Source organism: Anastrepha obliqua, chromosome 5 (genome assembly GCF_027943255.1).
Source record: "Anastrepha obliqua isolate idAnaObli1 chromosome 5, idAnaObli1_1.0, whole genome shotgun sequence".
Classification (NCBI taxonomy): Eukaryota; Metazoa; Arthropoda; class Insecta; order Diptera; family Tephritidae; genus Anastrepha; species Anastrepha obliqua.
Genome location: NC_072896.1, coordinates 54,748,806 through 54,761,570, shown reverse-complemented (window position 1 = coordinate 54,761,570; position 12,765 = coordinate 54,748,806). Strand labels below are relative to the sequence as shown.

At 36.0% G+C, this 12,765-nt stretch overlaps 1 protein-coding gene across 1 annotated transcript in view; it reads left to right on the top strand.

Moving 5' to 3' along the window:
- The first annotated feature begins 2,784 nt into the window (after positions 1 to 2,784).
- The window catches only part of LOC129247410 (sodium/potassium/calcium exchanger Nckx30C), a 179,028-nt gene continuing 169,047 nt past the window's right edge, over positions 2,785 to 12,765 (top strand). The window contains exon 1 of the mRNA XM_054886530.1: positions 2,785 to 3,004. Coding sequence (XP_054742505.1) covers positions 2,809 to 3,004 — 196 coding nt within the window. The 5' untranslated portion in view covers positions 2,785 to 2,808. The remainder of the gene's footprint in view (positions 3,005 to 12,765) is intronic.

The window sequence follows — 12,765 nt, the reverse complement described above, 5'->3', positions numbered from 1 at the left end:
TTTTAGCTGAAAAAATTGCCTAAATTATGAAATGTAAATTGCTTATTATTACATTTTATTATAACTATATACCAGGTGCAATGTATCGCTTCTACAACATGAATAAGAAGCGTTAATAAAAAATATAAATAAATAAATAAATCTTTTTTTGCAACATTAGCGGTCGATCAACTAAAATTTTAAACAAATTATATTCATGAGCGGCGCCGCTTACAAGTCACTCATTGAGTGACCACTTCAATACATTCTAATGTTTTAATTTTCACCCGCTCAGCTGCTCAGCGCGTGGCCTCGCCTTTATTCACTCAAAATATTTCATGACTAGCACTAAGACCATTTGAATACCAGCTAATACTTTTTTTTCTTGCTATTTCTTTTCGAAGATTTAGGTTAGTTAGATTAAGGCAAGGCTTTCTTAAGAGTACCTTTTAAAATGAATTCTTTCTTTTCCTGTTATCTTTTATATAAAGATATGTGGAACAATATCGACTGGCTGCAGTTTTTCATATGCACATACAAATGTATTGTAGACACGTGAGAAAATAATAAATACCTACAAACGATCTTGCCTTGTAATTCCTGGGAATCCACACGCACCATTTTTTGTTTCATGGCTTAGTAGTTTTACGCTCTAATCTGTGAAATCCTTAGATCTTCATTCGCTGCATCAGTTGCTGCTTACGCCAAGGGTCAGTGAACTATTGTCCGATTTCTAGGCTAACGTTGATATCTGTGTTAATGCTGATGAATACGAAATAAACTAAATTCTCCACTACTTTGGAGTTATAACTCTAAACTCAATACTAGAGATGTAAGTGTTCAATCATGCCATCAAACAACTTCTGAGACTTTCGCATTTGAGGTTACAGAGCTATGCTCTACTGGTGTCTCTTGCTTAATCTAATTTACAAAACAAGAGGAGGGTTCCATAAAGAAAACTCACCTACAATTTAACCCAAGGCAAAGTAACTTTCAGGAGGGATCTCACGACAGTCGGTTCAGATTTATATCCGGCCAGGGACTGTCACTTCAACAGCATTCCCCGTGTATGTGTGGGGAATGCTTATGCAGCTACAACAACAACAACAACAACAACAGATCTCATTTATTTTTGGGCCCCATTAGGTTTGCTGAGGCAAACTCAATCTAGTAGACAAGGTTTTGATAGGTTTCATTATTTTTATTTAGTTTGATATTACGGTAATTTATTGTAATTTTCCTTTAATGCTCTACATGGGTATTCAATCAGTAGTAGGATCTAAAGTGTTTTCCAATAAGAGGTATTACAGGTGAATGCATAACGTTATCGAGAGGTGATTAACTATTTTTTATGTCCGGAATCGGATGGTATTGATCTGGACAACGTTTACCACACAAGCAACGAAACCATTGATCTCTTACGGGAAAAGTTTCCGGACCGCGTTATCTCTCGAAGAAGTGATCACAATTGGCCACCGAGATCTTGTGATTTAACACCTTGTGACATTTTTCTTTGGGGCCACGTGAAAGAGAAGGTCTACGCCAACAGCCCAGGGTCAATTCAAGACCTCAAAGATGGAATTCGTGAGGCTATCGAGGACATAGAGCAGCCACTTTGCAATTCGGGTATGAAAAGGATATTGTCCTGTAAGCGTGGTCGTGGTAGTCATTTGGCTGATGTTATTTTCCACTAATAACGGCATACCTTCCTTTACAATTAAATAAACATGCGATCATTTATATTAAAAAATAGCATTTTTCTTTGAATATAACAAATAACACCTCTTACTGGAAAACCCTTTACTTTTTTACCTTTCCGGTCAGAAGAAGGTAACCAACAGCAATGACTTAACAAAATAAAGGGTTTTTCAATTGGCGTGGGTCGATTTTGGCGCCCTGTGGCAGCCATTTAGTTTTGATGACATCTGTCAAATCTTTTGTTTATTATTCAGTTGTTTATGCCAAATCATCACGGCAAGTTACACGATTGAACAGCACATTCAAATGATAAAACTTTATTATCAAAATGAGTGTTCATTAACGCAAACGTTGCGCGCATTGCGCCCATTTTTCGGTAGACGTGGTGGCCCTTACAATTTCTTATGGCCCATATTGAATCATATGGACCTAGACGACACGTGGTTCCAGCAGGACGGCGCTACGTGCCACACAGCAAACGCCATTTTATTCCATTTCAACATCTACTCGCCCTTATTGAAAAACCCTTTATAAGCGAGAATTAAGAAAATATTTGGTATTTTTTTCGTTCATTTTCGAGAGCAATAATTAAGAAAGCAAACTAGCCAGGCCATCCATAAGAGGCACATTTTTGTTTCACGCCTTTGATTGTATTTTAAAACTATGTAACAGTTTTGCTTGTATATAAGTAGCTATGTACATATATATGTAAATTGATTGAACAATTAAAAATATTTCCTTTACACTTTTTCTTTCTTCTATTCGCTTTCTTTTATTATCTCTCTCTCTCTCTATCTTTCTGTCTCTTTATCCCTCTCTCTCTCTTTCTCTCTTCCTACCTTATTTACTATATGCCCTTCTCAACTACCAACAAAAATGTCTCTCAACAACACAAACATGTTTGCTCTTTTTCTCATCTCTTTTTTGAAACAAAAACAAAACAAACTTCGTTACCTCTATCATCAACAATAACAATGCCAATCAACTATTAAACCTCAAACAACTCTATCTAACAAAACTACCAACACCAAACCAACTACCACATCTTCAACTACAACTACCAATACTATCTACTACTATCAACCAAACCACCAATCACAGGGCAATGCGGCGAACTCATCGGAGACGTCAATGGCCACACAGCCGGGCGGTTCGGTGACATCGCGGGCCGCCTCGGAGACACGCTCAGGACCGCCAGGATCGAGCAGCGGCGCTGGCGCAACAGGTAATAGCAGTGGTGGAACTGCTGGTAGTACACACACCGGTGCAAAATTCCGTCATGGCCTATTGCAGCTTATGATACACACAATAGATCCGCTACATGATGGTGAGTTCATAACGTTTCCATTAGTGTTTTGCACTTCCCCCATACACACATCCCCAAACAAAACCCCTCCCTTCAACCAACACCCAACCACGTAAAAATATCCCAAATATTTAACGTAAAATCCCTTGCTCCCCAAGAAATACATACATATACATACATATGAAAACAATACAACAGATCCCACTGCTTTCCTATAACAAATAACATAGAATTTAACATAAAAAAGCAAATTGATGAAAATAATTCAATAAAAGCAAAATATGCAAAAAGAATATCAAAAATACTAATTGAAAAAATAGAAGCTTCAATGTGCTTGAGAGAAAATTTAAGTACAGTAAAAAAGAGCAAGAAAATTTGCAAAATTCCGTTTTATGTTGTTTGATTGTGTTTTACAAAAACAAAATAAATAAAAAAATAATATTAATTAAGCAAAATTCTTTTCAAAAAAACTTTTATCGAAATTCCCGTTAAAGCTTAGTTGAAATTTTAAATTTAGCAAAAAGAATATTTATTGTTGCTTTTGAGTTCCGCAATTGAGATTAAAACTGCGTTAATTGTTGTTAGTGTTGCTTCAGTTCCAAAATTTCGTTGGCTGCAATTAAAATCATGTGATTCAAGTTATTTATAAATAAATGTTTTCAAAATTTCTAAGAGGTTTTAACCCCAGTTAATGGGGTGAAAATGTTTTCATTTAGATTCTTAGTTGAAAATCACTACTTTATTTCGGTTAAATGTTTCGAAATTTTACATACAAAATTAGATTATAAATAAAAGCATACAAAAAAATAAAAATATATTTAGAGAAATACGAATTGCTATTGCTTTCTCAAAAATACATAGTATTTTTTGTTGTATGAGTATATACAGGGTGATAGTAAGAGAAGGGTTCTGCTTTTTCAAGAATTGCATAACATTTTCGAAATATTGAGTCATAACACTTGAAAAATAAATGATAATAAAAAATTAAAAAATATTTTATTATAAAACTAGGTAAAAGTAATTAGCTTAAAATATCTGAAATGCATATATAATATACACCTGTGAATATATATACCATATATTAGAGCAGGTCAGTTTGTAAGGAACGATTTTTTTCGACTTCACTCCAAGCAGATTTGTATCGTTAATTTTTATTTTTTTATACCTCAGCTCGGGAGCATAGGGCCTCGACAAGACTCTTCCATCGTACACGGTTCTGGGCTGTTGTTTGCGCTGTTCCATGTTATGTCGGCTTCTGCTAACTCGCACAACATCGATCTTCTCCAAGTATTATTTGGCCGACCGCGACCCTCGCTCTCTTGCGGATTCAACTCCAGCGCCATTCTCGTGATGCAATCTGGTGGTTTTCTCAGAGTGTAACCTATCCATCGCCACTTTCTGCGTTTGTTTTGCATAGGATAGGTTCCTCATTCATTAAACTCCAGAGAGCGTCGTTGCTAATGGTGTTCGGCCACAATATTCTACAGATGAATCGAAGGCATTTGTTGACGAAAGATTAAAGCATGTGTGTGATAGTGTTGGAGACCCACCATGTTTAACCTCCGTATAACACTACTGACTTCACACAAGAACTGAAAATTCGCTGTTTAGAGCGCCTGGAGATTTGCGAACTCGCCCATATTGTAATAATTCACCCGAACGCCGTCCTCCCTTTGTTTAGCCTGCAGTTGACATCTTCATCTACTCCACCATCTGCCGTGATGATGCAGTCGAGGTAGTAGAAGCTTTAACAAATTCCACCGAGCATGCATCAACCAATATCTGCCTTGTGGTCATCACTTTTGTTTAGTGACAAGTCTGTCTGTCTTCGCTTGCATGCCAGTGAGTTTGCGAGAGAGGAGGCAAATGTCATCGGCGAAGTCCAGATCCTCTGCAGGATCAATTGGCTCATAACGTCGTCTAGGACGATGGCAAAGAGAAGGGGCGACAGGGGATAACCTTGCCTTACGTCTGCGTTGGTGGTGAATGGGTTGCTAATGTTGTCCTTGTGTAGCACTGCCAGTTCGGAGTCAGTAAACGGCACTAATGAGGCGGTTTAACTTAGCGAGAACTACCAGCCATAGTCTCTAGATTTGTATTGTACCTGCATAAAAATACAGGAAAAGTCCCACATCACAGATTCGGTTAGCTTACCCAGTTAGCTTCACAAAGACAAGACACTCGATGGCTCTAAAGCCCATGGTGAAACCACATAGGTCTTTTTAAAAAGGTAACTAGTCCTTCCACTTAGATATTTTGCAAATTTCTCAGGTCTTCAAAGAAATAATCGCCAAGATATTTGGCATGGCTTACTTAAAGTGCAGCACATTCAGAGAGGAGGTGTTGTACCAACTCAACTTCTTGATCTGCCGATTTCAAGTAGATATTTTGTCCTTTTTAGATTCCGTTTTGGCTAGAGCGCTTTGGATACCCTTCAATTACTAATCAGAGACCACCTTCTATTAGTTTCCGCAATTACGCTTATGTCCTCTACCACTCGCTGAAGGTCAAGCTCAGAGCCTTTCCTTACATACTCATCCGCTCTTTCGTTGCCCTCCACTGTGTGGTGTTAAGTTGTTAGATAAGCGAGAGGAACCTCATGCATTCTTTAACACATCTTGAGTTGATGCGCGGTGAGGCCAGTGCCTTGATGACAGCTTGACTATAAACAAAAATGGTTAGGTTTGCTGGGAGTAAGTCCAGTAGTCTTATTGTTTTTTGATGTTTTTTCTATAGCGTAGACCTCAGCTTGGAAAGGGCCATGCCGGATGGCGAGTCTAAAAGCGCAATTCATTGATAACTGTTCCGAGTACAATCCCGATCCAGTACCTTTATCCATTTTTGAGCTATCAGTATAAATATGGTGACCAGTATCATTCGATTCAACTCTGGTTTGCCAATCCTTTTTGACGGGTATTCGTATTTTATAGTATTTATTAGATCTATCTTGGAAACCAGAAAGTCTGTTTCCGGTGCGTCTTACAACTGTTCAATAGATAGTAGAACTGAAGCACCCTGCGTGTTTTGTTTTAGCATGTCTGCTGCGTTAATCCCGGAAGCAGATTTGGCCACTAACTTTTGAACATATACATCAATGGGAGGGATATATAGAATCACTGCCAGCGCTGACTGAGGTGACGATCGGAGCGCATCTGTTATTCCTACACAAGCTAATCGTTGGACTTTTATGAGATTGTTTAAGTAGGATTGTGTTTGCACCGTTTTCCACCACACGAAAGTTCCATAAGTCGAAATGGGTCTGATGATCGTATTTTACGCCCAGTGATATATTTACGGTTTCAGACCCCATTTTTTGGCAAATGTCCGTTTACATATAAAGAGGGCATTACAAGCTTTCTTCATTTTTTTCTAGGTGTGCCTTTTCGAAGAAAGCTTTAAGTCCTGAAAACTCACTATCTTATATCTTCTAGTAATAGGAACTAGTTCGGCATTGGCTGATTTAATCATTAGATCATTTGAAGCTACCCACTACATCTCGCTCAGCTCTAAAGTCAATTTCGCACCCTTCAACTTTAAAAGAAGCTATGTTTATTTAACACGAGGCGTTACAGATATAGGTTCTGCGTCCATCTTCTTTAAAAGAATTTCTAAAAGAGATGTTAAGTCCCGAAGCTCTCCTCACGCTCTCTGGCATCAGGTATTCAAATAAAACTACAAAGAAAGTGAGTTAACTCAATATTTTATATCTATCATCTTGAAATGCATCCATGGCTACAGCTGACCACCGCTGGCAACCTCTCTCTCTCCCAAATTTTCACTTTCTTTTTTGTCGGGAAAACTAGCAAGTACAGAATTCAGACAACATTAAGTCCATTTTACTGCACCCGACCTCCGAAGAAGTCTGAGTAGATCTTGTCGTGCCAAGGAGCCAAGGTGGTCACTTTTTAGTGCCAAAGACCTCAAGCCTGATTTGAGCAAAGAACGAAAGAAACGAACAGACGCACAGTCCACCGTCTCATCCTCCTCCCCACATGCTGGGCAGAGTGCATTGTCTTAGATGCCTACCTTACCATGTTCTTCCTCCATAGAAAGTGCCCCTCACAAGGGCACCTTTTCTCTTAAAGGGAAACTTAAACTTTCACAAGCAAAAATACCAGGTAAGGCTAGGCAATATTTACTGGAAAAATTTGGTTTTTGAAGCGAAGTATTCAGAGTGAGAGTAAAGCAATTAAATAATTCACAAAGGTGTATATAAGATATATGTATATATTGCAGCTATACAGTTATACACAGGGTGGTCCATGTAGCATTTGAAATTTAATTTCCATTATAAATAAAATACGCGTGAATATTGTGGAATTGTTTTTGATTTTTTTTTTCTATTTTTACAAATATTTGACATTTATCTCATTAATGGCAACTTTGATTTTGTGTTTCAACTGCTGAGTAGTCTTCAGATGTTAGGCGTAAAATTTATCTTTAGCTGCCCCGCGTAAAAAATAGCCTAATAGTGCCGATTTGCAGCTTTTACGCAGGCAAATGACATTTTGATCTCAGTTGACTACACAGATCTTCACAAAATGCATTTTTTTTATATGAAACTGGCTTCAGCTATAAATTTGTGCGTTGTAGGCGATTTTGAAGTTCAAAAGTGTCGATGGCGTCATAGTTTCGAGCAGATACAGCGGCGGGAGCCAGCTTCATAGCTGACAAGAAAGAAAAAAAACATATAGCCCTGCGTTATTCCGACTTTGTTCCAGCAAAGCGACCAATATTTTGAATACCCTTAAACCCATAAACTAAATTTCTGATACATCACAATAGCTTTTGTAGCAAAGTTGAGTTCAAAAGTCGCTAAGACAAGTGCAAATTCCAAATGTTAGATGGACCACCTTGTGCGTTATGTTGACGCCACTGCTTTCCTTAAAAGGCATATTCAATTTTTTTGTAAATTTTCTCAATTTCTGCAACCGAATTTGACAAATTTTTTAGCTCTTTGCGACTGCAATTTTATATAAAAACCAACATCAAACTCAACGCTCAATTGTCCCAAGCATACATACATACAAACGTGACTTGTAAATACGTTTTAATACCATCTAAGCAACGAATCTAAAAATATGTATATTATCAGTAAGCGAAACTGTAAGTTTCCACTAACCGTTCTCTGCGTAGTTTCATTGTACCTTTGTAATTATTTTAAAATTAAGAAATTGCGTTCTCTGTGCTTCTCACAAAAATCTATAAAAATTATATACATATATTTTTTTCAAATAAAATAAACTCTATGAAACTGTAAAACGTAAAACTATTACCTAAGTATCAAAGTAACAACACCCACACATCACCCTGTATATAATACCAGTGAGACCGTTGTTTTATAAAGCGAAATTTTAATTTACGTTACGTCAGTTTATGTAAAAAAAATTGCAATTTTCTGCGTTTGTTTATAAGTATAATCTATAAAAATATGTATTTAAATATATGATTTTTGCATTTAGTTTGGTTTTTGTTTGTGTGATTAGAAGAAAAAAATATAAATAAAATAATGAATAAATTATTGAGTTTCAAAATTCGTTCATCCAAAAAAAGAAAACAAAAAAAAAAGCAAACAAATATTTACTCAATATGTGTAAAAAACTATCATATTTTGTGTTGTTCAATGTCAGTTTGGAGTTGAAATTATTCAAATAAGTTTACGAAGTTAGTTAATTAATTAAAACTTTTGATTATGGAAAAAAATTAATTTTTTCTACAATAAAAATTTCATATTTAACTTTTTGCTGCTTGCAATTGTTGGTGCAACCAGTTCGTTTCTTTTTTTTCTCAATACTCGTACGTATTTTTAATACTAATTGCGTTCGTAAGTGGAATATTTGATAGATATAAAAAATATTTACAATATTACCCTTAAATAAATTGGTTGGTTGTGTTTATTCATAGCGTTGCTTTTCGAAAGTAGCATTGAGCTGAGAGTTATTATTAGTTTTTATATTTACTAACATAGCTTAATGTGCTGTTTATTAAACAATAGAAGTGTTTTTTTTTATTATATTCATGCTTTATGTGTAGCCGGCAAAAGCGTTTGTGAATGTATATGCGAGAATTAAATGTTAATGAAAGCTTTTCGAGCTGAAATAGCTTTGTAGAATTCATATTTTTATTTAAGAGCTATAAACTCAACTTTCGAGCTTTCGAAAATGTGAAAATGAAAGAAAAGGTTAGGTTAGGCAAAGTGGCTATCTAACGACGCACCTAAGCCAAATGGAGGGCCCTTCTGATACCACCAGAACTATCCCATCCTTGGTAATGTAATGTAAAATAATACCACAATTTTCCTTGCTGAGCTTTTCACTAGAATGGAAAAAAAGGATATCGTATCCAAAAGAGAGTTCGAACAAGTAAAAATTGAAATACTTTCAGAGAGTCAAGCAGTCCTCAAAGCCTTAATTAGTTATACGTTTAACTCAAAAGTTCCTATAGAGTGTAACAATGCACCCAACAAACTAGCGACTCTTAAACAGGATTTCCTCATTTGGGTACCAGGCCAAGAGGGACACGAAGGAAACGAGAATTCGGCTTCAGCTTACATGTTGCCAAAGGCGTCTTCAGTAATTTGGAGCGTAGTGCAAAGTCTAACTAACTCATCCGCCTTACAGTTGCCTTCAAAGTAACTATAGCCCGGCACCCAGAATAGAGTTATAGAGAAAATTTATTGAGAATAATTGTTCATAACACTCAACTACTATCGGAATATATGTAGATATTTCTGACTGTAATTGCGTCTTTATTTAGCTAAAAAGCTAAAAAGCCTGCTTTAATCGCCAAAACTTCAGCTTGGAATACGGAAAGTCTCAAAGCTATTCTGGCAGCACATGAAAGCTCTTATTACAAGCTTTCATATATTCAATGAAAATTGATTGCAAAAAACTCAAAATTTGAAGAAAATGTAACTGAAAGAAACTATAAGTAAATAAACACATAAATTTCTTATTACAAGTTTTTGCGAAAAAATACGCAAAAAAACACAAAATAAAGCTAAATGAAAGCACGTTTTTCGAGCTTCTTCAAACGATTAGAGAGGATTTATAGAACTATAATTTAGAACACAATTTGCAACCGTCTTCTGAGGTTGAGTGCTTAGGAGTAATCCTAGATAGTAAACTTACCTGGAAGAAGCACGTCGAGCAGAAGGTCCCTCGAACACTAAAAGTGTTCTGGCAGTGTAAGATATCCTTGGGAAAGACATGGGGTCTAAGACCGGCGATAGTACACTGGTTGGACATCACCCTAATTAGACCCATTATTACATACGTCTCCGTAGTAGAGTGGAAGGCTGCAATGGTTAATTCCAGAGTAAAACCCCTAAACAAGATACAGAGAAGTGTGTGCTTGGGTATCGCCGGTGCCATGAGTACGACATCTGGTGATGCCCTTAATGTCATTCTGAACTTGCAACCTCTAGATCTGCAAATCCGAAAGGAAGTGATAAAGGTGACGTACAGGCTCAAGTTAAACGGAGTCTGGGGAAATGAAGAAAGCACTTGCCACTGTCAGATATACCACCAGTTATCGGAGCGATGCACACTGTTATCGATGCCAGTAGACAATCTGGTGCCTACCGTTAGCTTCAGTAGGAAGTATGCTTCAGTGGAGTTCTGCATCGATTCAACTATGGATTGACGACTTCATGAGGTCTACCCATAGAGGACGTTGGTCTGAGTTGAACTCGTGCAGAGTGGCCAAGTGCTTTGTGAAAGAACCAAACAGGAAAATAGCGACCTTTCTCCTAAAACTCAGCAGAAAGGACCTGAGAGTACTGGTAGGTGTAATCACAGGGCACAACTCCTGTGGTAAGCATATGGCTGCCATGGGGGTGGTCGACATGCCTATCCTCTCTTGAGATTAACGACAGTGCATTTTCTCTATAGCTGTCCGGTGTTTACCAGAATCAGACTTAGGACATCAGGTTGCGATATACTGAGTATGGATAAAGTTCATTCACTTCCTCTCATAAATGAATCCATCTTACCACCCAGTTTTTATCTTCGCTATCTCTATTCTTTCTACTTAAATCTAACTGGGTGTAGTACACTGGTCTCCTAACTAAGTGCTTGGACTTGTTCAACCCCAAACAAATCTAATCTAATCTAGGTAAGAGTTGAAGCTTTTAGAGCTATAAGAGAATTATATGAAAGTTAATTTTTCAAGCTGCGGTAAATCAATTAGGGAGCGTTTTCAAAGGTATATTTTAAAACAAAATTTAGATGAAAGCGAAGGCAAGCCTTAGCAAAATCAAGAAATAGTTTTTAAAGTAGAAATTCAAGCCTTAAAACTTTGATAGATAGATTAGAGAGAAATTTAAATTCAAAGCTGTTAAAGCTCTTACGACAAGCAATCATTAATCCAAAGCTTTCAAAACATATGAAAGCTGCAATTGAAATGTTTACGTTTCAGAAATGTTTAAGAGCTTTCATATAAATACATATTACTTGTGCACTAAATAAAAAAAAAATCGTAAAAAAGAATCAATTTGAGATCAGTATACAAAGATAACCACTTTTATGCAGTATTTCATTAGAAAAATTTGTATTTACTTAGAGCAAAAAATCATCCAGATATTTTCGTCCAAGTGAGCTTTCTCTATGGGCAGCCATTTCAACCTGGAGGGAAATACTAAATTAAGAATTTTAAAGCAATTTTTCTCGATATTCATGATTTTTAAAAGCGGCATTTTTCTAAAACAATGTATAGAACTAGTGAGTTAAAAGCTACGAATTTATTTATACTTATAATTTTGATTCTACATTAACCTTTCGCAAGCGCTTTCAGCCGTACGTAAAATATATTGTCGATATTAAATTATTTACCTATAAAAGTATATATGTACATACTTATATAGAACTATAAACCATGAAAGCTTTTCGTATTTATCGCATAACGCTCTGATTTCAGCAATATACCATTTTTTTTTATGATCTGCAGTATGTATACAAACTCTTTATGCATGCAGACTCTGAAGTATATTAAAAAAAATCGTGTGACTTTAAAGATGCTTACTTTTTTCTTACTGAACTACATAAGCAAACTTGTCTGCTAACTTTTCCTCTTCGTTGCAGAATCTTCGACGTTTTAGAAAGTGGTAAAGTTTTTTTAAATATTTTGTGTTGAACATTTTGCCGCATATCTCACCTTTGCTACAAAATGCCTTTAAAGAAGCTTTGAATTTCATCGTTTGCTCGTAAAATAAACCAACTTAAGTACTCTGCTATGTTATGGGTTGTATAAGTATATGTATATTAGGCCGGGTCGATTTATGGGGAGGCAAAAAAATCGCCCATTCTAGGGATCAAAATAAGAAACTTTGCCGAAGGAATCATGCCTCTAAAACGAGTTCTGATGTCCCCCAATTTGGTTCGAACTTTTTAGTATCTTTTCTATAACTCACTTAAATTAATTTTTTCATTTACATATGTTCTGACTAAATAAATTTCTTAAGACAAAAAAGTAGATATTATTATAAATAAATAATAAATATTATTATATTGTAAATAAATAAAAATAAAGAAAAAACATAGCCATTTAGCTGATTTTTTCATGTAAAGGCCAAAAATGGTCATATTTTTAAATTGGCAACATTGTATATGTATCTGTATATGTACATATATATAGCCAACGCAAACGTGTGAGTTTGTACGTATCTAACATTGCGTTGGTCGCAGGTTCTATGCCCATCGAGGATATAAAACATTTTATAAAGAAAAATTATTTTTCCAATAGTGGTTACTTGTGGGCTGAAAATAATTCCCCAAAAGAATATA